Source organism: Chroicocephalus ridibundus, chromosome 1, assembly GCF_963924245.1.
Source record: "Chroicocephalus ridibundus chromosome 1, bChrRid1.1, whole genome shotgun sequence".
NCBI lineage: Eukaryota > Metazoa > Chordata > Aves > Charadriiformes > Laridae > Chroicocephalus > Chroicocephalus ridibundus.
In genome coordinates, this window is record NC_086284.1 from 141,646,336 (window position 1) to 141,668,779 (window position 22,444).

At 42.2% G+C, this 22,444-nt stretch overlaps 2 protein-coding genes across 2 annotated transcripts; both read right to left on the bottom strand.

The window, feature by feature from the left end:
- Nucleotides 1-4,710: 4,710 nt before the first annotated feature.
- LOC134510091 (C-type lectin domain family 1 member B-like) lies at nt 4,711-9,613 on the bottom strand. The gene is made up of 6 exons (XM_063322957.1): nt 9,500-9,613; nt 8,310-8,399; nt 7,011-7,109; nt 6,600-6,754; nt 5,931-6,043; nt 4,711-4,852 (listed from the first exon to the last, which is right to left on the bottom strand). The coding sequence occupies exons 1-6, from the start codon at nt 9,609-9,611 to the stop codon at nt 4,729-4,731; spliced, it is 693 nt and encodes a 230-aa protein (XP_063179027.1). The 5' UTR covers nt 9,612-9,613; the 3' UTR covers nt 4,711-4,728.
- Nucleotides 9,614-14,584: 4,971 nt separating this feature from the next.
- Nucleotides 14,585-22,090, bottom strand: LOC134510096 (natural killer cells antigen CD94-like). Its single transcript, XM_063322971.1, has 6 exons — nt 21,747-22,090; nt 19,083-19,181; nt 17,930-18,016; nt 17,488-17,642; nt 16,177-16,289; nt 14,585-15,818 (listed from the first exon to the last, which is right to left on the bottom strand). The coding sequence occupies exons 1-6, from the start codon at nt 21,871-21,873 to the stop codon at nt 15,698-15,700; spliced, it is 702 nt and encodes a 233-aa protein (XP_063179041.1). The 5' UTR covers nt 21,874-22,090; the 3' UTR covers nt 14,585-15,697.
- Nucleotides 22,091-22,444: the final 354 nt, after the last annotated feature.

Below are 22,444 nucleotides of genomic sequence, written 5' to 3' on the forward strand. Positions count from 1 at the left end.
CCTATCCTCCCTGCTCCTCACCATTCTGGAGGCCCACCAGGAAACTGAGCAGGAAGAAATGCTCACTCCTTCTGTAGAAGGGTTGCCCTTTTGTTCTGATTTGAAACAAAAATATTCAGAGTTGGGAAATATTCTTTGGCAGAGACAGACTATGTAAGTCTGATTAAGCCATCAGCAGCAAAGCCAGTATTTCCTCTGTATTGAGTGTTTCCTGTATTTTATTCCTCTCTCATTCTTTAGATTTATTGGGCTTTTTTCAGAAGAACATAACTAGTAACAGTGAGCATCTGAAACAAACAAACAAACAAACAAATGGTCTCAAGTGACATATGGAATTGCAGCACTGAGTTGGAACACACTTAAATGTGAAAGATGCACAGGTGGCCTTTGTGGGTAAAGCATTTCCTGGAGATGGGCAGTCAAATGAGAGTCATATTTGCTGCTATTTATAATGTCAAATTCAGTTGAAGGCTCGTCATAGCACAAATTGTGGTGCAGGTATTTAATAAGAATTGTGTAGCTAGAAAGCAGTATTCTGTATGGGAAAATAAATAAATAAATAACATCAACTTGCCTACGGCAGAAGTCATGCACTTAAAAAAATCTGCATTTTGAAGCATAATATTACAACCCAAGGAAAGGGAGCAGTTTCTTCTGCTGTATAAATAAGACTGTATCACAACGACCACACATTCATAGGCCAAGATGTGTCATTGTTGAATGTGGTGGTTCCAGCTGCATCCCTATGCAAAATGCATATAGAAATATGCGTCAAGTTTCTAGTGGACATAATGTATTAAGCGTCACAAGAATATATCAAAATATCCTTTCCAATTTGTCTACTCAACTCAATTTTCCAACATGAAGTAAAGATCTCAGAGTCACTTCAAACTTGGAACAATAACAAGGGGATTTTTGTAAGCAGTGTCCCCACTAAAAAATGGCGGGGCTGTTAAATTGAGCACCCCATATGAGCATGGCCACATTGGTATCACACAGAGATTTTTATTCACTAGTGTCTAAAATATGAGCTCTTGAAAAAACACAGAATCACCAAATGGTTGAGGTTGGAAGGGACCTCAGATGAGAGGGCTGAAACAGCTTTCCTATGAAGACAGGTGGAGAGAGTTGGGGTTGTTCAGCCTCTCCTCAAGAAGAGGAGGCTCCGGGGACACCTTGTTCTGGCCTTTAAATATATACAGAGAACTTTAAGAAAGACGGAGACTTTTTACCAAGGTCTGTAGCGACAGGACAACAGGCGACGGTTTTAAACTAAAAGAAGGTAGGTTTTAGATTAGACATAAGAAAGAAATTTTTTATGGTGGGGGTGGTAAGACACTGGAAGAGGTTGCCCAGAGAATTTGTGGATGCCACCTCCCTGGAAGTGTTGAAGGTCAGGTTGGATGGCCTTTGAGCAACCTGACCTAGTGAAAAATGTCCCTGCTCAGGGCAAGGGAGTTGGACTAGACAATCTTTAAAGGCCCCTTCCAACCCAACTGTTCAGTGATTCTGTGACCTCTGGAAGTCATCTGCTACAACGCGCTGCTCAAGTAGGGCCACATAGAACCAGTTGTCCAGGACTATATCCAGTTTGGTTTTGAATAGCTCCATGAAGGGATACTCCACAACCTCGCTGGGCAACTAGTGACTCTGTTTGGTCACCCTCACAGTAAAAAAGTGTTTCCTGACGTTCAGAGGAAAGCTCCTCTGTTTCAGTTTGTGCCCATTGCCTCTGGTCCTGTCACTGAACACCCCTGAAAAGAGCCTGGATCCATGCTTCCTTCAGGTATTTATATACATTAATAACTTCCCCTCCAAGCCTTCTCTTTTCTAGGCTAACCCATCCTAGCTCCCTCAGCCTTTCCTCATAGGAGAGATGCGCCAGTCTCTTCATCATCTTCGTGGCCCTTGGTTGGACCCTCTCCAGTATCTCCATGTCTCTCTTGTACTGGGGAGCCTAGCACTGGACCCAGTACTCCAGGCGTTACCGCACCAATGCTGAGCAGAGGGGAAGGATCACCTCCGTCAACCTGCTGGCAACACTCCTCCTAATGCAGCCCAGGTTACCATAAGCCTTCTTTGCCGCAAGGGCATACTGTTGGCTTATGGTCAATTTGGTGCCCACCAGCACCCCAGGTCCTTTTCTGCAAAACTGCCTTCCAGCTGGTCGGTCCCCAGCATGTATTGGTGCATGGGATTGTTCCTCTCCACTTGCAGGACTTTACACTTCTCCTTATTGAACTTAATGAGATTCCTGTCAGCCCATTTCTCCAGCCTATTGAGGTCCCTCTGCATGGCAGCACAATCCTCTGGTGTATCAGCCACTTCTCCCAGTTTTGTGTCGTTAACAAACTGCCCAATCATCCAGATCGTTAATGAAGACGTTGATCCCTGGGATGCACCACTAGTGGCTGGCCTCCAGTTGTAGGCTTCATGCCACTGCTCAGCACCCTCTGTGTCCATCTATTTAGCCAGTTTTCAATCCACCTCACTGCTCATCCAGCCTGTACATCATCAGCTTCTCCATGAGGATCTTATGGGAGAGAGTGCTGAAAGCCTTACTGAAGTCTAGGTAGACAATATTCACTGTTCTCTCCCTGTCTACCAAGCCAATCATCTCATCATAAAATGTTATCAGGTTTGTCAAGTATGACTTCCCCTTGGTGAATCCATGCTGGCTACTCCCAATCACCTTCTTGTCCTTCATGTGCCTAGAAATGATTACCAGAACTAGTTGCTCCATCAGCTTCCTAGGGATCAAGGTAAGGCTAAGCAGCATGTAGTTCCCTGGGTCCTCCTTCCTGCCCTTATTGAACATAGGAGTGACATATGTTTTCTTCCAGTCCTTGGGCACTTCTCCCAGTTGCCATGATCAGTCAAAGAATATTGAGAGTTACCTCACAATGACATCTTCCAGCTTTCTCAGCATTCGTGGGTGCATCCCATCAGGGCCCATGAGCTTATGCATGTCCAGCTTGCTTAAGTATTCCCTGATCTGATCCTTTTCCACCATGGATACACCTTCCTTGTTCCAGACTTCCCTGGTCTCTGGGATGTGGGATTCCTGAAGGCTGGTCTTGCCAGTAAAGACTCAGGCAAAGGTGGCATTCAGTACCTCAGCCTTTTCCATGTCCTGTGTCACCAGGCCCCTGGTCTCATTCAGCAGTGGGCCCACATTCTCCTTAGTCTTCCTTTTGTCACTTATGTACTTATTGAAGCCCTCCTTGTTGCCTTTGACACCCCTCACCAGATTCATTTCCTTTTGGGCTTTGGCTTTCCTAACCTCATCCCTGCATGCTCTGACAGTGTCTCTGTGTTCCTTTCAGGTTACCTGTCCCTGCGTCCACCCTCTGTATGCTTCTTATTTGTGTTTGAGTTTTGCCAAGATCAGCTTGTTCATCCATGTAGGCCTTCTGGCATTCCTGTCTGCCTTCCTACTCACTGGGATGGGCCACTTTTGAGTTTGAAGAACTTAATCCTTGGATATTAACCAGCTTTCTTGGGCTCCTCTTCCCTCCAGGGCCTTATCCCATGGGACTCTTCTAAGCAGATCTTTGAAGAGGCCAAAGTCTGCTCTCCTGAAGTCCAGGGCTGTGAGCTCGCTTTTTACCCACCTCCCTCCCCTCAGGATCCTGAACAAGATATAGCAGATATAGTTACTTAGATTTAGAAAATCATCCATTCTAAAAAACCCCCAACATTTAATATATAATACCAAAAACATGTACTGTCTGATACAGTGGAAAATTCAATTCCTCATTCAGTAATTGATACTTTTCTGGATACTGTCACAGCATTTCAGCTACCAGTGCAGCCATTCATGCCACATATCCATCCTTTCATATTATGAGATGCATTAGGTAAAGGACTGGACATATTCTGTGTTAGCTGAAGATTAATGGCCCTCAGATGTTGTTCTTAGAAAAATCCAATCATTATTTCCATTGACCCTGCATAACTGCAATGGTGATTATGATAATAGCATACTGTTTATTAAAACTCATTTAACAGTGACTTCTCAATATTCTTGGACGATCCTATAATTACATGTAAATATAATCATTATCTGGAAGTAAAATTTGAACATATCTAAAATTTGAATACTATACCCAGTCAAAAAGAGGATGAGGATGCTAAGTGATGCTTCACTGCCAAGCAGTGAACAAGGAAGTCACATGTCTTTGAGTGGTAAAAGAGAGGAAAGCTTGCCTTGGAGTTTTGGAGGAATAAGTGAAAGTGAGTGTGCTGAAGAGAGGGCTGGAAATAGTTAAGAGTTATTGGAGGTTAACACATCTTTACAAATAGAAGTGGGAGAAAACTCATCATCTGAGTAAGGTGAAATGGACTAGAGAGAGATCCTTGGTAGAAATGGATATACATGAAATTCCAATCAGAGTGACAGTGGTCCCATGGGCCTTTACAATTCTGATTTCTTTGTCTCTACATGATGCTTAAGATTGTCAGCATTTTTAAGGTAGAGGTTTCTGGACTCAAACAATGAGACTAATAACTCATCTCTGGTTCATGATATTTATTACTGCTGGGTCTTGTTATCTGCAAAGGCTTTCTGTCTCTTTGTCATTTTTGTTTTGTGTGAATACACCAGCAGGAAAGTATGGACTCTGCCCTGAATTTGTATTAAACATTATTTTACACCCCTTTTTTGAAAAATATGAACATGAAAATCTTCTTCATACTCTTCCAGTTGTTTTTCTGCTGATAACCTTTTTAGATCAGCTGGACTGCTGCCATCTCACAGATCCAGGGATATTTCTCATTACAGTTCTCACTGTAAACTCTTGACTTACGATAGAACAGGTATGCACAGTTTTGCTCAGAGGATAAATCAATCCTAGAAAGAAAACCACACCATCTTGGTAAAAAATTTCATGTACAAATTAAAAAAAAAACAACTAACCAAACATAAAGCCCTTTTGGCCAATCATACATTATTGCAAAAGTTACTTAGTCATTTTAAGGTTTATAAAGGGTTATACAAAATATTGAAGAACATAACAGCTCATATAATTCAAATCCGAAGGATCATTCTCCCACCTGCCTTCAGCTCAAAGATGTAAAAAAGAAAGCTTGTATATGGCGCACCATCGAAACACAAGGTAGTACTAGTTCCTTGCAAGTGATTATGTCACTCCAACCATTGATTTATGTAGTGGTAATTTGGGTCTGGAAACTGAAAGGCAGTGGTCTGCCTGAGCAGAAGCCAGATCATTCTGCCTGATGTCCCCCAGCCATGGTAAGTGTGACAGTTTGCAAGATGAAATGAGCACATGTTTCCACGGAGGTGCTGGAGAATCTTCCCTCGTAGAAGGTTCTCCAGGCCCTGAAAAGGACTCTGGTACTACTGCGTACATTGATCACTTCACACAGAACAGAATGGGAATACAATGTTTTCCCCATGGTTAGAAATACACTGAGTAAGCTGATGAGATTTTACAGAAAAAGTAAACAGGTTCTGTCCACCTAATGTTGACCATTTTTGTGTAATAAAGGTTTCAAAATGTTCATGGCAAAGAGAAGAGAATTTGGGATAATTGTTGCTGAATAGAAGAGGCTGATGCAGGCAGGCTTTTCAGGAGGTCGTCTGTCTTGAAGGAAGTGTGGGTTGCTTCCTGTAGAGTCATGGGATGTTTCATAAAATGAAAGGGTTTAAACAGTGAGAGCAGTCACTGGTTGCACTGGTTTGTTGAGTCCTTCTCCTGCTCACACTTCCAATATTCCGAAACTCTTTCTCTATTTCAGAGACATCACACTTAAAAGAGTTTTTCAACTCCAAATATATCTGTGGCTGTATTCTGCCTTGAAGCTTTGCCATTAATGGGATTTTGGTTTCTTCTTCCTTCAGTGCGCAGGGAGGATATTGTGCAAGAAGAGGTTAAAAACCACCAACTATTTAAGTTCAGAAAACTTACCAGTCCATTCTTTTTGTAGAAAGTTTTGTACCATCTGTCCAAGACCAGCCATCAACTCCATATGATAATCCAATCCAGTAAGATTGTTTTCGTGATATTTGAGATATGCTAATCTATAAAAATGCAAAACCTTTATCACCAAGGAGCTTGTGGGTATTTGTTTTTTTGCTGCACCTAAACAAAAACTGCTGAGAGGAGGTGATCAAGAAAGAACCAAAGGAGGTAATTTGACAGTGGTTCTCTGAACTCCTCATCAGGCCCTCATAAGAGTTTTCAAGAGACAACATCTCTATTCGGCATACAAACAGGAATATTTTGTGCCTGGAATCTCTACTAAATGTAAGACCGAGGCAACAATCCTTTTTAGAGCCATACCTCTCAGAGTACTCCAAGAGATTTCCTGAATGAAGGACTCACTGCTTATAACTTTCACAGGATCCGTGACATTCATGTCCCCTCTTTGGCTGAATAATGTCCTGTGTTGCTAACTACCTCATCATTACACATTTGTGGTTGAACGTTCTGCAGTCTGCATTGCCTCAGACCTTGGCGACAGTACCTCTATTACTATGTAACATCAAGAGGTACCTGGGACTCCTCACTGGCTGGTGAGGAGTTTTGAATAGTTGATACCAATGCAATGAAATGCCAATAAGATTGGAACCATACCAGCTTGCTTTTCCTTTTCAGCGTAAGAAGGGTGGCGTTCTGGGAGAAGCAGAAGTCTTCACTTTCCTGCCATGTGGCCTCCTTTTCTGACAAGTAGAAACAGGTGTCGCCTCCAACCCATTTCCAGTTTACAGGGCACAGTGAACATGCGGGTTCTAGAACAGAAAGAACCCATCAGTCCCTTATAAACAGACAAAGGAAAAGTAGAGGAGTCTGCATCCATAGGCCTGGAAAGTCAAAGTTATGCAGAGCTGAAATGCATAAGGCACTTTATGGGTCACACCTACACGCATTCATTTTTTTTTTAAAAAACTCAGTATTTAATCTGATACAGCATATAACACCCTTGTTTAATCTGATATAAGGCTTAACACTTAGATTTCAGGCTGTGTGAGCAGTAGTTCTACTTACTATTGTTCTTACTGTTTGCGTCACTCATCAAGCACAATCTCTGCTTTAGGCCTTGCAAGTTTTCGTCGTGTCCTGCAGGTGCCTTAGAACCTCTGAGACCTGGAGTTTATAAAGACATTCTTCATGAGACAAAAAAGCTGTGGCAATGCTACTGCATGATAACGTGCTTCATCATATATTGCAAATTAACTTTTTGCAACAGTGTGCTCACATGCAACTCTGATGCTAGTGTCACATACTGTGAGGAGATGAGCAGATGAGAAATTGATGGATAAAGAGATTTCCAAATTTTAAATGCAGTTTCCTTACAGTGCCATTGCAGGCCACTTGGTAACCTAATAAAAGACTAAAATAAAGCAAAAAAAATATGCTTTGGAAGGGCTATCTTGAACTAATCACATTGATCTTAAAGGAAGTTTTGGAAAAAAAGGAAGTTTGAAAAAACCTAAAATTCTAAACATACTTCAGGTTGAAAATCCTCTTTATTCTTAAAGGCTAGTAAAATTTCTCTGAAGAAAGTGGGGAGGGTTTTTTTTTTAATATCTCTTCCTCAACAGCATTTAGATGCTGGCTTTTGGTGGCAACGGCTCAGAATGACTATGTCCAGGCTCTGGGATATAAAGTATAAGTACAGTCATGTCACACATGATAAAAGATAATATGAGAGTCTTCAGTTCTCTTGCACATCTCAGGTAAACTGGGATGACTGAGTAAAACAAACAGAAAAAGTGAGATTTCCTCATGAATGTGAGTGCTAGAAGTACGTCCATTTTTAACATACTAGTATGAACTAATTTAAGACAGTAGTCTACAAACATGAAATGTTCGTCTACAAACACGAAAGGTTTATCAAAGGAAGGAGACAAGAGCTGCTATTCCAGTCGAGTGGAGAAACTCGAGCAACTGTAGAAGAGAAGAAGGGAAACAACAAACTGTTTTATGAAAGTCAACATTAGAATTTTATAACTGATTTCAAATTAGCAAATAAATGAGTAATAGATGGATAAGGCCAGAATCCATTCCTTCCACTCTGTCCAGAATATATCATCTTGGCTTCTACATCCTTACTCTGAGCCCAGGTCCAGATTTAAAAAAAAATGCTTCCTGCAAAGCCTTATGTGCACCAAGCCAGAGAATGTTCATCGCAGGCAATTAGGAGGAGGGGAGAGAACAGTATACGTGGGGAGGATGAGCTACAACCATCCTTGTTGCAGTCAGTCTGCCACCTTTTTTCAGTGCAGTTGTTTCCAAGGCGTCAATATGAATATTCAAAGGAACACAGTATGCTTCAGCACTTACCTAGGACTATCATTCCTACGGTGAGGGCCAGGCCCAGGGCAAACAAAGTGAAGATAGCTGGCCACCATACAGCAAAGGGAAGAGAGCGCCCTGGGAGAAACCAACAATTTATCTGAGGGCAGACACCCTGTTCAGCAGCACTCCCAACCCTCCACCCCACCATCAGGTGACTGTCTAAAGTTTTCCCCTTCCAGGTTGTATTATATTTTAAGGATCAACCCAAATGCAAACTGATGCAGTGCCTCTGTTAAAGAGGTCTGTTTGAAATGAGTCACTGGACATGGATTAAACAGAACAGGTTGGGGATTCCTTGTTTTTGGCAAATGATGAAACTGTGAAACATCGTAGTGATCCTTTGACTTAGAAGTAGGTGGTGCTCCTGCTCTCCTTTGTCAGGGCTGTATTACTCTGCTCTGTCAGAGCAGAGTAAGGAAGTGTTTGCATACCATCTTACACTTTGCACAAGTCCTTCCTGCTCTTGGGGCACACAGTGCTCAGGTGGCGTGCCAGCTCCGGGCTGAAGCCTGCCTGAGGAAACCTCTGGAGTCCAAAATATCCGCTGAGGTTTCTCTGGATTCAAGAGTTCCTGAGAATTACCATCACCAAACGGTCACGGCATTGCAGTACGGTGGACCTTTCATATGGAGAATATTTAACTCAAGACTGGATGCCCTCTTGAAGTACATGGTTTATCCCAAGCGAAGCTATGGGATTTGAAGAAGGGAAATGACATGACCTGTGCATTCAGGCCTGGTGCTGCCTCATCCCATCTGACCTTAAAGGCTGCATTGTAAGCATTTTCTGAAAAATTGAGGTCCAGAGGGCAAAACAGGAAAGTTTTTTTCCTATTAAAGTCAGACTGTCCTGTCTCTATAGCCATTTCCTGTAATAATAAATAAACAATAATTAAAACTAACCACATTAAAGCTGATTCCTACATTACAGAGCTTGATCCTGAAGTCTTTTCCTACAGAAATTTAGGGCAAGTAATGGCAGCAGTTCCACTCTGCATTTTCACATTTATGCATGGTGGGTGTTTTTAGGCAAAACAATACAAATATTGCATAGAAATAAACATTAAACCTATAAATACATATTTTTCTGATTTAGTGAGCTGGACAAGAGACACTGTTCCTATTGTCGTTATCTACTATAGTGCAGAAAGTTCAACGAGCAAGTGTCAGTCATACCTCGGTTGATGTTCAAGGACATGTAGTGTCTGGATGGATGCTGTGGCGGGTGATTTAAATGAGAGTATCCATCCTCTTCCTCTGTATTTGTATGCATTATGTGAGAACTCATTCGTGGTTCAGAAGACAGACTGAATGATTTGTGAAGGGGAAGCAAAAAGAAAAGCAGAAAGAGGGAGGGGATGGGAGAATGAGTCACACTTCAAATGCCCTAAGGCAAGATATTCATATTCAAATTTATGTGTGACTCCTCCCTTTCCCCCCTCGGGGGAAGAATTCCTCTCTTCCCACCCATCATATTTCAGCCTGGGTCTGAGACACATAGGCATGACACGAGTCCCAGTGAATGTATGGCCTGGTAGCTCCCTTCTTCTCCATTTAACCTTCCCATGACTTTCATCCTCTTTGAACTTTCCACATTTTAAAACAGAACAAACACCTTTGATTCATCTCAGAGGCAGACTAACTTCATCTCTGTGTCTTTTTCGTTGTTCAGTGTTAAGGGTTAAAAATCTAGGTATCCGCATTCAATTGAGAGAAAAGTTCACAGCTGCAAATAGCTGCTGAAGCTATTTAATCACACGGAGGAGGCAGAAGTGCTGTCCAGAGTCTAATGTCACGTTCTCATTGGTAGAAGTGGGAAATCAGAGTTGGGGAAAAAAGGCACAGGCAGGATTTAATAAATAAGAGAAGTGAGCCCTTGTGGCAAAGGCTAACCACATACTGGAGTGATGTAGCGAGAGTGTAGCTAGCAGGCTGAAGGAGGCGATGATTCTCTTTTTTTTTCTGAATATGCAGCTGGACAAAGCTAAGGAGAATCCAATTGCAGTCTCTCACTGCATAAAGGGGCTGTGGAGAAGATGGAGCCAGACTCTTAGAGGTATACAGTGAAAGGACAAGAAGTAATGGTCATAAGTTACAGGTAGGGTGGTCAAACATTGGAAGAGGTGCCCAGAGAGGGTGTCATCTCCATCTTTGGAGATTTTCTGAACTTGGGTAGACGGGGACTGGACCAATCTGATCTAGCTTTGAAATTAGACCTACTGAGCAAGAGCTTGGAACAGATGGACTTCAGAGGTCCCTTCCAAATTGTATCTTTCCATGACTTTGTCATCTATGAGTACGAAGGGAAGACTCACTATGATTTTTAGGGGAGAATGCCCAAGGGAACAATAGTAGAGCACCTAAAATAGCACCTGTTCCCCTTTCTTGTAGTTTGGAGAGATAAATTTAGAAAGTGAGAAACAGGCTGGATAATACTTTCTGTAGTAACTCAAAATCTCTGCACCACCCAACTAAAGTAGGAGCCCCTTTTTCTTTTTGCAAAGCTTGGCTGACACCTTCCTGGACCTTCTGCACAGTTCTGTGCACTCTTCCCTTTTCCCCCTGAAGTTTCCCTACCAGGAGGACATAGGATGTATTAAAGTCACAACATCAAGAGAGGAGATTCTGAAAGGTTGGCACCTCACCCGATGCCTCAGATGTTTCAGATGAGTAGAGCCTTACTTAATTTAATGCAAAACAAATACAAAAACTGACGAAGTGAAGGCAGGGACAGAGTGAAGGACCATGTTCCATGGACAAAATTATATGAGTTGAGAGATCCTGTTAGGGACAGAAGATACTGTGGGAAGGACCAGGCAGGCTTAGAGAGATGTGAGTCTGTAGGGTGATAGTGAGATTGTGTAACTGGAAACCTGTCATTAGAGATGCATGAGCCAGACTGAGACCTGTGTCAAGGAGTGCGGGCACCTCCAGGAAAAGATGCATGGCAGAACCATGGTGTCTTCAGACTTATGTCTTAAGCGCTGTTGTTTGAAAGGAACCTCTGTAAGTCATGTGGTTCAACCTCCTATTCACAGCTAGGGCAGCTTTGAGCTCTAATGAAGTTGCCCAAGGGCTCGTCCAGTCAAGTTCACACAGTCTCCAAGGATGGAGATCTTCCAGCCTCTCTGGATACCTATTCCTGTGTTTGGCCACCCCCACTGTGAAGAATGTTCTCCTTGTGTCTAACAGGGATTTCCCATACTACAGTTTCTGTTAGTTGCCTCTAGTAGTGTTTTAATCAGCCCTGGCAAAGCAGTCCGTAAGCATGAATATGGGGACAAGATAGAGGGCGCCAAAGGAGCACTTGCTGATAAAGACCTGGTCCCATGTCTGTCATTGTAGCTGTGCTCCTGGGCACTTTCTTCTAGCCTTTTAGTCACCTGTTAGTGATTTAAAAGCATATCAGTGAGAGGTGTTATAATGGTTAAATTTTTTAAGAGTCTGATTTGAAACAGAAAGAACAAACTGAGAAGGAAGATCCAGGAACAGATGAGCACCAGATTCTTTAGTAAATTGGCTGACCTTCACAGGGAAAGGGTATTTTACTTTGTTGCTTTCTACAGACAGCGTCTGTGAACACAGGCTGGCATCATATTATTTAGCGTCTTGCTGACAGTGTGTTTCAGCCTGTGAGCACTGGCATTTACTGGCAAGTCAGAACCCCCTGCAGGGCAGTGGGCGTGCTCATGACAAGGATGATGGAGGCCACGGGGAACAAGAGAGGATGCACTTGGTGCAGGGCCTGGAGCAGAGAATGTAGTGGGGGATGTTAAGAGGTACTGCACGGCCGGGGTGTTTGGTTCAACCCTTTAATTTCTGAAACTGCCTTCCAGACATTCATGAACTCTGCTTTTTCCTATCCAGAAGCTCCTCCCATGGCTCCTCCCATTTCACTGTCTTTCACTTGCATTTCACTGCTGTTAACAGGGGAAAAGCCCTTTCCAAGCTGCCGGGGCCAAATGGAGTTTACTATATGAAGATATGGAAAGAGTTTATAAAGATCATGCAGCCATAGAGATTAGAAATGTACCCTGGAAGCTATCACCACTGACCTGATCTTCCTGCAGTAATAGTGAATGCTCTCTAAAAAGTCACACCAGACAGTGCGCAGGAAATTTTCACTTTCAGGAAGTTTTCACAGTGCAGCCACCAAACAAAGTTGTATAGCAGATTGCTAGGAAAAAATAGAGTTAATTTATGGGAAGAATAAGCGGTAAAGTGTGGCAGCTTACATGCCTGCTGTGAATTATTTTTTTCAAGTTGAATGGGTTGAAACAGGTGAAACACTGTACCTTCCTTGCATTGTACCTTGCACTTCCTACTGGTTGTGGTTTTGGCCGAATTGGCCAATGGCTGCCAACAGATGCTCTCCCACCACTTCTCGCACACAGAGAGGAGGACAAGTGCTAAAGAGATCTAAGAGTTTAGAAGGAACTAAACAACTTTAATGAAATATCAATAATCAAATAAAAAGAAAACAATGAAATAGACACAGTATATACAAAACCGTATTGAGCTCCCAGGATGACAGCACCAGCAGGCACTGGGGAAGTCCCAGGCTGGTCTCAGTGGGAACTGGATTCTAGAGTGGGAGTCAGAAACGCACAGATGGGGATCAAAGGCAGATGAACAGACAGGATTTCTGAAGAAAGAGAGCCTTTGATCCGTTAGCTTTTACTGAGCATGCGGCAGACGGGATGGAATACCCTGTTGGTCAGTTTTGGGTCGCCTGTCCTGTCCGCTCCTCTCCACAGGTGTGACCCCTCTACACTTTTTGGTTTGTGACCCTCAAATGGGACAAGTAATGAAATTAGCTGACCTTGGTTGTTGTAGCAGTAAGTATATGCAAGAGCCTCTCTGCTGCCACGTCCCACTCTCAGGAAACAGAGGGAGTAACTGACTTCAGATTCATGAATCCCCCACAGCGTGGACTAAGGTGAGATAAATCTCAAGGTCCGTGTTACAAACATTTATTAGCTTTCCAAAATGATTAGTATAGGTCTTAACAAGTCCATGATAATTGGTTAGGTATATAACAAATTATGGCAAATGGTGAGGTATGCATTGTGTTACTTAACAACAGGTATAGGACAACTTATGGCAAGCGGTGCTTAAGGTTGTACTTAAGGTCATTACTTAACAACTCTAACCATTACTTAACAACTCTAAGAGAAAAGAGAAAACAAGGGATAGAGAATGGAAAAGATAGAGAAAAAGACAGAGATAAAGAGATCAGCAGTCCCGTTTCCAGCATCTTTTTCAGGGAATCTTCCCAGGCATAATCTTCTTTCTTGGAAAATCTTCCCAGGTACGGTCTACTTTCTTGGGAAAAATCTTCCCAGGCTCCATCTTCTTCTTGGGAAAAATCTTCCCAGGCAAGATCTTCTTTGTTTCTCCCTGGGGGCACTTATTTTCCCCTTTTATGTTTGCTGAATTAGCATGGTCCACCCCCCTTGCCAAGGACAGTCTCATTGCAGGTTTCCCCCTTCTCCCAGGTGACGCATAGCATGATTTGGGTGGAGAGACGAGTGCCATAGTCATACATGTTTAGCATGATCTCTATAATCTTCATTAGCATATGCAGGGATGTGCACTTTCATATGCATTTCGCAGATAATGAAGCAAAGGTCACTCATCGGACACAATGGCCTCAAGAGCTTAGAACTAGGAAGCTCACCGCACAACTGGCAGAACCATCTTGTCTTCACAAGACATTCCTCCCCCTTCTTTTCCAGGCCTGTGAGCCTTATCAGCTCTTTGAATGTCAGGCCTGCGTTATTTATTTCCTTGCAAGTGTTTGAGGCCTTCCATTGAAGGCTCAGGGGGCCTTCTGCCCCTCGCCAGGGAATTTACAGGCCGTCTCTTACATCTGTGTACCATTCCTTGGCATGAACTATAAACATTGTTCTTATCACTCTGAGAACAAACAGTTTTCTGCACAATATGCTGTTAATTTCAGAGAGTTAGAAGAGGCCTAGCTAAGAAGTAAAATTACTGAACAGAAAGTTGGTTCTGTTTACCTCAAACCAGGACACTACCGCAATAGTAAGAATTCTAAATAGTTCAACTGGTACTTGTGTCCAGGTACTGAGTGTAGTGAATTTATTCAGTTCACAAATACCTTTTGGCATGTTGGGAAAAGCATTTCAGTTTTTAACAAGGAACTGCTTCAATCTTTAAGAATATTTTCCAAGGAAATATTAAAGACATATTATTATTTTTTCATTTATTTTAAGGAAAGTGTCCAAATACTATACACATAGATACGAGGTACATATGTGCAAGGAATATGTGCATATGTAATACAAAACAGATGCTGACATACAGAACTTCAAAGAACTCATGCAATGAAACTCCACCCAGAGAAGCGGAGGCATCATTTTCTTTCAAGTATGACAAGTGCTTTAATAACACATGATGCATAGAGTGTACCTTGGGCTCCAGAGATCCCAAACAGTGTGGATGTAATACAAGAGCTCAGGTAAGATTTGTGGCAATGGATTCTGCATCAGTTTGCGTACCAATTGAGTGTAGCTCTGAATGGAACACATAATTATTATCCTCCCTGCTATTTGCATAGCAATTAATGTTATGGTAGCACTGAAGTTATTCAGGTAATGTCTTAATCCAGCCATGACATTTGACTCTACTTTTAACAGAGACTGCTCCCAGGCATTCCCTGTAGTCTTATAAAAAAATGTCCTTTTTTTCCTATAAATATTAATGCATATGTGAAAAGAATTTCATGGATGAATAGAGCCTTGTGTTCTTTCTGTATCCCCATACCTCAAACGGGGGAACAGCTGGAAGAACAGATTTAGGGAAGAAGGCATGCCTAGGCAAACTGATCTAGAAGAGGATTGTGGGTGGAGAGTAGTTAGCGTGTACAGTAAGTAATTCAGTCAGTAAAATCATCAGGGATGCAGTTGGAATGGTTTATGACTGGCAGGTGTTAGTATAAAATGCTGACTAAAGTTCAAGAAATATGGAATCATAGAATCTTCATGGTTGGAAAGGACCTTTGAGATCATCGAGTCCATCGAATATAGAGATCTACAAGAATATGTGGCTGTCAACCTACAGAGTTACACAAGAATCATTGCTTGAGTGTAGCTAATTCTTTCAAGTTGCTTATAGGCCTGTAGTTTTTAGCTTTGTGGGGCTTTTTTTTCTTTTTCTCTTTTGTGAGCCTGGGAGGGAAAATGCAGGCAAAGAGGAAGATTTAGTCTCTAATGACCTGCCCATTTGAATCACCATTCTGAGAAAACTGCATGATAAACAAACAAACAAACAAAATATATTTAAAACTTCCAGTTTCTAAAGTTGGTATCTCCCAGTGGCAGATCCCACATCCCTTCTTGCAGTGCTTCTTCAGGTGAAATGAACAGCCGCTTTCTCACAGATCCAGAATTGCTTTGTTGAGCAGGATTGGCTGGCGTAAATAATCTGTCCATATACGGAGGCACAGAAGGTGTTGTCATATAACACGACCCTAGGAAATTAAAAGATATGGCTTAATGATGTCCCAATGACATCACGTGATCTATATTTGAACCATTTGTAATCATACTGATTTGCCACTGGAATGTAGAATTATTTTCCCCCTTAGAGCTATTTTATTTGTGCTAGGTGGTCCTTTTGAGTCTGGTGCATGTGATTGAGCTGTACTTTGCCATCCGTTGTTCCTTAAACAGGACACAAATTCAGAGCTCCATAACAGATACTATGATATCCACGCTCCTTCATCATTGCACATGTGACAAACATGGGAAAACAGAACCACAAGTTTCATATAATTTACTGGGGCCCATCAGATAGAACCACACTGGTCCTAAGTTATGAAGGCTTACCATTTTGTCACTTCTTTTGAAAAAGCTGTTCCATCCTCCCAGTACCAGCCACTCCTTTCAGGTATATATGATAATCCAACCCAGTAAAGCTGTGAATCCCGTGGCAGAGAAACCTGTAGGTATGGGAAAATTATCACAACAATATTTCAAAAATAAGACCCAAGTTTCTAGATCTTCCATCTGTGAAAGTTCTACAACCAAAGGAAATAGCTCTTACTCAATAGGAGAGTAACATGTTGTCCATGCTTGTTTTCCATGAAGCAGTGCTGACTGCTCTGATTATAGGATCATTCAAATACTGTTGTTTATTGAATTGCCACAAGACAAATGTACCCTGGATCTGTAAAACCACTGCTTTTTTTAAATAAAAAGAAAAAAAAGGCAGCTTTATCTGTTCTGCCTTTAGGTATCTGCACTGCCTTTAGATATCTGCGGTTCAGATATAAACATGGGAGCGCTGTTTAAGCCCCAATTAGAGCCAGCAGAGATCTGGCCAACAGATCCAATGGAGCCTGAGAAGTGATTCATCTCACACAGTGGGGGAGCTAGTAGCCTGTTCCCTAAATACAGGCCTCTAGCACCTTCTGAGATTCTCCAGCCTGTCTGAGGCCTTCGCATATGGCTGACAGACAAGACCCAGAACCCATGTGCCTTGCTGAGGTATTATTTGGAGGTCAAAGAGAACACCCCTGGGCAAAGTATGGTCTTAACAGCACATTACCAATTAGTAAGACTACTTAAAATTATTAATTCCCTAAAAGTTCTTCAGTTGTCATAATATAATCCTTTGCTGTCTAGCCTTTGTAACGTCATGAACACCACTCTGTGAGGGTATGATACAAGGTCAGAAAACAACTTTTTATAGTCACTTTGCACTGCAGCGTGCAAATGACAGTACCGTGGTGAATTGGCTGCTCTCTAGATTTCACATTGATGTGGGTTTGATGCTGGGAGCCATCAATAATACTTGTGGAAAGCGATAATGGAAACGTGCATTCTGTGTGGTGGGTCTCTCCTCCATGGCACAATATGCAATTTATTGCCTTTGTGAAAACCTAAGCATTAGCTAGTTAAGCTATTTTATACAATGGCTTATTCTATTTCTCATAATATATATAGTTTCACAATTTCTCACAGCACACAATCTAGAAACTGTTGCAAGTCGTGACAATCTTGTGACTTGCAGGAAGGCTACTTGAGCCAGAGAAAATTAAATACATGCACTGTAAAGGACCAAACTCTTTTCTGCCTACAAGATTACTAGAAGTTAAAACATGTGACATAAAGGAATGTATGAGGTTAAGACCGTACCATCTTTATTGTGTCTTTTAGCACAAGAAGAGTGGAGTTTCTTGAGGAACAGAACTCCTGGCTTTCCTTCCATGTTTTCTTCTCCTTTGAAATGTAGAAGCAGCTGTCAGCTCCACTCTTCAGCCAGCTTGCTGGGCAGACAGCACATGTTGTTCCTAGAAATCAGAGAAAGTATTATGCAGACGTGCGAGAAACACAGGGGCTTTGGCTACTGGCTTGACTGAGAAGAGATTAATGGTAGCCATGAATCAGCTGAGCTCTTGAGGGGCGAGAGACAAGTTGTTTTGCCCGTTAGCGTACATATATCCACAACTCAAATACTATCACAGTTAAACCCAGGCACTAACTGATCAGATCTTTTCCCTCTGATTTTATAGTCTCTCACTCAACGAGCTCTGAAAAGAAGGTGCTTTGTGCCTATTTACATAACAACCACATTTACCATTTTTCTCCTTCCCTTCCAAACACAATGCTTCCCTCATTTCCTGCAGCTTCTTTCCTTCCTCAGGATCCTTGGAAACCTGAAAAACTAAAGGGTATGAAAGTGCTTATCAAAGATTGTTTTTAAAAAATTTATCTTTAATTTGTAGCTTTTGGCATTCCTTTAATTTTTGTCTACTTCATTTATACATCCACCATCGTGTGTACATCATCTGCAGTTTCTTCACCAGGAGAGTTGTGCAGCACTGGAAAAGGTCACCTGGGAAGGTGAGGGCTTCTCTGCCCTTGAAAATTTTCAAAAGTCATCTGGACAAAGCTACAGATTAGTTTATCTGGGGTCGGTGATGGTCCAGCTTTGAATGGTGGGGAGGAAGGGGTGGGTGTCAGACTAGAAATCTGAACAATCGCCTCTGAGCTAACATTTCTGTGATGCCATGGAGCACCCTGAGTGGTCATACTGGGCACTTGCAACTGCTTCCCTCCTTCCGAAAGAAGCCAGGGACTCTCTGTCTCTGCTTCCAAATGTAATGCGGCATCATCTTTTTTCGTTAATTCAAATGCTTCTACGGAGAATCTGCTGTAATCGTTGAGTAAACGCACCAGTCACAATGCTTTGATGCCAGCATTGCCGTCCGTGCAAAAACCTTGCAATCCCCCAAAAAAGAGGGAACGGTAACCGTGAAATATTCCGGCAATAGTCACAGGGGGGCACCATTATCAAGATGGTGTGGCTAACGAGATTAGTTTCTATCTGTGAAAACCAAGCATTTAAGAAATGGGTTGGGGTTAGGGTTTAGGTTTAAGATTACAGTTGGGGTTAGGGTTAAGGTAAGGATTTAGAGGTTAGGATTAGGGGTTAGGGTTGGAGTTAGGTTTAAGTTTAGCATTAGGGTTAGTTAGGTTTAGGTTTTACATTTGTGTCACCCGTGGGTTTAAGGTAAATATAAATGCAGATTTTAGTAATTTTGAGTAACCTGTGCTGACACTCAGTTGCAGGGGGACTTTGTGGCAGGGCTGCACTGTTTCCTTACTTGCTGGACTATTTCTATTGCGGGAAACAGGGACACCAGGGCCAGTTTTCGGGGATGAAAAGAATTAGCTTTACGGCTGGAATTCACTCCCACAGCAGCACGTCCAGACACTACAGTACTTACACAGGGCCAGCAGGGCTACCAGCCCCAGCAGCAGCAGCAGGCACAACATGAGGAAAGCAAAGGCCACTGGCCGCCATACGGAAGATGAGGGGGAGACTCCTGAGATAAACAAAAAACGTATTCAGCATCAAAAACAACAGCTTTCCTCACAACACAGTGGAATTATCTTCTCTCTGACAATACCAGTTCACCTTTATACCTTCTGCAGAGCATCTTTTTTTCTTACTGCAGTATTTGTTATCACTGTCATGAATATCCTGGAGTAATTTTGAGAAAATATCTATTTATCCACTGAGAATATTTATTAACTGAGATTCTAGTGTTTTAAAATAAAATTTCTTCTCAGGAGACAGGCAAACAGATTGGATTTTGCAGTTCCCACAGTCCTGGAAACAATAAAACAATCTCTAAGACTTCTCTGCCTTGCTAAGGAAAAACTACCAACTAGTTTTGGACAATTGCTTCTAGAACCTGTGGTTTGTATTTCTAAATGTTTGCAATGTTTGAACATTAAACAGTGCATCGTTCATCGTTCTTCTGGCTCTTTCTCCGAATTTCCATGGTGGTCCAATGTCTAATCAGGAATGTAGTTCTCCAGAATTTTTCAGCTGACTATCCCCTGACTAAAATCTTTTCTTTATATATATATATGTGTGTGTGCGTGCGTGTGTGTGTGTGTGTGTGTGTGTGTATGCATTTTTCCCCTTGAGTAGGAGTGCTCTGCAATTTTCTGTAATACTCTTTCATATCTATTTTAGAGTGCTCAGGTTACTTGAAAAGTATTACACACATCAAGTTTTTTTTACTGAAGCACAGTACATCAGAGCAAGCACCTCCAGGGAACTAACCTTCTGTTAGGTGAGAAGAAACACCCTCCAGAGGTGCCTAGAAGTCCGGATAGACTTGACAGATAAAACTTACATAGCTGCAGTTAAGGGAGATGACCCTAACCTTCACCAGTTAAGGTGACTTGAACAGACTGCAGATGATAGAACATTTGGATGGTGACTGATATGCCAGAGGGTAAGGCTTCCTTTTAATAAAGGGACCTAAAAATCCTAGAAATGAGCTGTACGTGCAACAGCTCAACAAAGGCAAATGTGAAGTCCGGCACCTGTAACAGTACAACTCCATGCAGCTGTACAGGTAGGGGACTGACCGACTAGAAAGCAGCTATGCTTCAGGGTCCTGGTGGACAAGTTGAAAGTGGGTACTGAAGTGTGCCCTTGTGGCAGCAAAAGTTGACCAGCACTGGGCTGCATTGGCAAGACTGCAGCCAGCAGGTTGAGAGAAGTGATTATTCCCCTCTACTTGACAGTCATGAAGCCACATCTGGGGTACTGTGTCCAGTGTTGAGCTTCCCAGTTCACGAGAGATGTCAACTAACTGCAGAGAGTCCAGCGGAGGAACGCTGAGTTGGTCAGGGACCTATAGAGAGGCTGAAGGACGTAGGCTTGTTTAGTCTGGAGAAGAGGAGGCTAAGGGAGGACCTAACTTCAGTTGTCCCCTACCTAAAAGGGCTTCATAGATGGAGCCAGACTTTTGTCAGAGAGGCACAGCAAAAGGACGCAATACAACAGTCACAAGTTGCATCAGGGAAACTTCCAATTAGATGTGAGGGAAAAAATATTCTTCCCTTTCAGGACTGAACAAGTGCCCAGAGAGGCTGTGAGATGTCCATCCCTGGAATTTTCCAAAACTCAAGTGGACAAGGCCCTGAGCAACTTCATCAGACTTTAGACCTAGCCCTTTTGAGGAAAAAAATTGGAAAAGATGAACTATAGACATCCCTCACAGCCTAATTTGGTCATAAGTCTAACTACTTTACCTGTTCTCTGTGCATATCAAAAGGCTATTTTAAGAGTTTTCTGAGCTTGCCAACCTGTTTCTTTCCAGGAAGCTCTGCCTCTAGATCACACTCACTATATTTTGTCCTTGGTTTTCTGGCTGCTGCTTCTCAGCAGCTTGTCCTCCGACGTCCATGTCAAGTGGTCATTCTCAATGGATAGCCCAAACAGCACCAGCATGATGTTAATTTAGTCTTTGCCTTCTCCACCCAACCTGAAGATAGCAGCAGTGATATTTATTTCACACATAAGCCACCTGGTGAATTCCTGAGCCTCAGCAACAGTACTCAAGTCATCATTTTATGGTCTCAGGCCTTCCATGGGCACAATCCATCACCTTAGTTAACTCAGCTTTGAGTGTAAACACATAAAAACATATACTCTTATCAGAGCTTACATTCGCTATTATGACTGATAATCAGGGCACCTTTCTACTCCCCATAGCTGAGGAAATTGCCTCCATTTCCAAGGCCTTCACTCTCTGATTTAGTGCCTTCCTCCCCTGTAATGCCCTGCTTTAATAAATGAGACCTACCAAAAAAAAAAATAAAATCTATAGAAAGGTGTAATTTATCTTCTGTATTAGAGTAAATGGAAAAAAAAATTGGAGTAAAGATAAGTTTTGGAAAAAATATCATGTGATCATAAACTATAGCACGCAAGACTCCATTACGATTATTCTCTCTGTCGTTTCTATCAACATTTATCTATGAACATACTATAAAGTTTAGAAGGATTATAAAGCAATCAACATGACCGTGTAAATTCAAGTTATGCCCTGATTTAGATAGAAAAGCTAATTTCCATTTGTACTTACTGCCTACTCTGACACAACTGGCCGGAGCCTTAAACGTAGAACATTTGTTGCTGTTCGAATATCCAGAAGTAATAACTGAAGCTGAGGGTCGTAAATTTAAAGCGGTGTAGCCTTCTTCATCCTCCATCTCCAGCTCATCACCCTTCTTTCCTGCAAGAGGAGTACTTTGGAAGTAGGGGCACACTGCAGTGAGACCAACGCTGGGGCGGTGGGAATGGTTCACATTTCAGCATTTCCAGTGAGACCACAGAGGAAGCTGGCTCTGTTCTGATTACTGAGTCATGGTAAAAGTGTAACATCTTGAAGGCAAGTTAAGGAGTTAAAGTGTCGCTGTTAAGGATGGGTGTTTTCTTCCTGAATGTGAAGATCGGGAGTTTTGGTTCCTGGCTAGAACCTAAGACTGTTTCATTTAACTATCCACCTGAACGGACCCTGTAAATAGAGCAAACATCAGGGTTTTCTATCTCCTTAAAATGAGGTGCTCTGGAAATAGTTGCTATTTTGAGTTAAGGTATGAAAGATATCTGTTCATGTATCGGTGCACAAATACAACAGCTGCACAGAAAGCAATAGGCTACATTTACACACGCTGTTATGAAATAAATGTAAAATGAAATTATTTTACAAAAATTCACTGAAATAACTGGTAGAAGGGGAAAAGCTGAGCTGAATGGATGGTAAGGCCAGGAGCTTGGCAG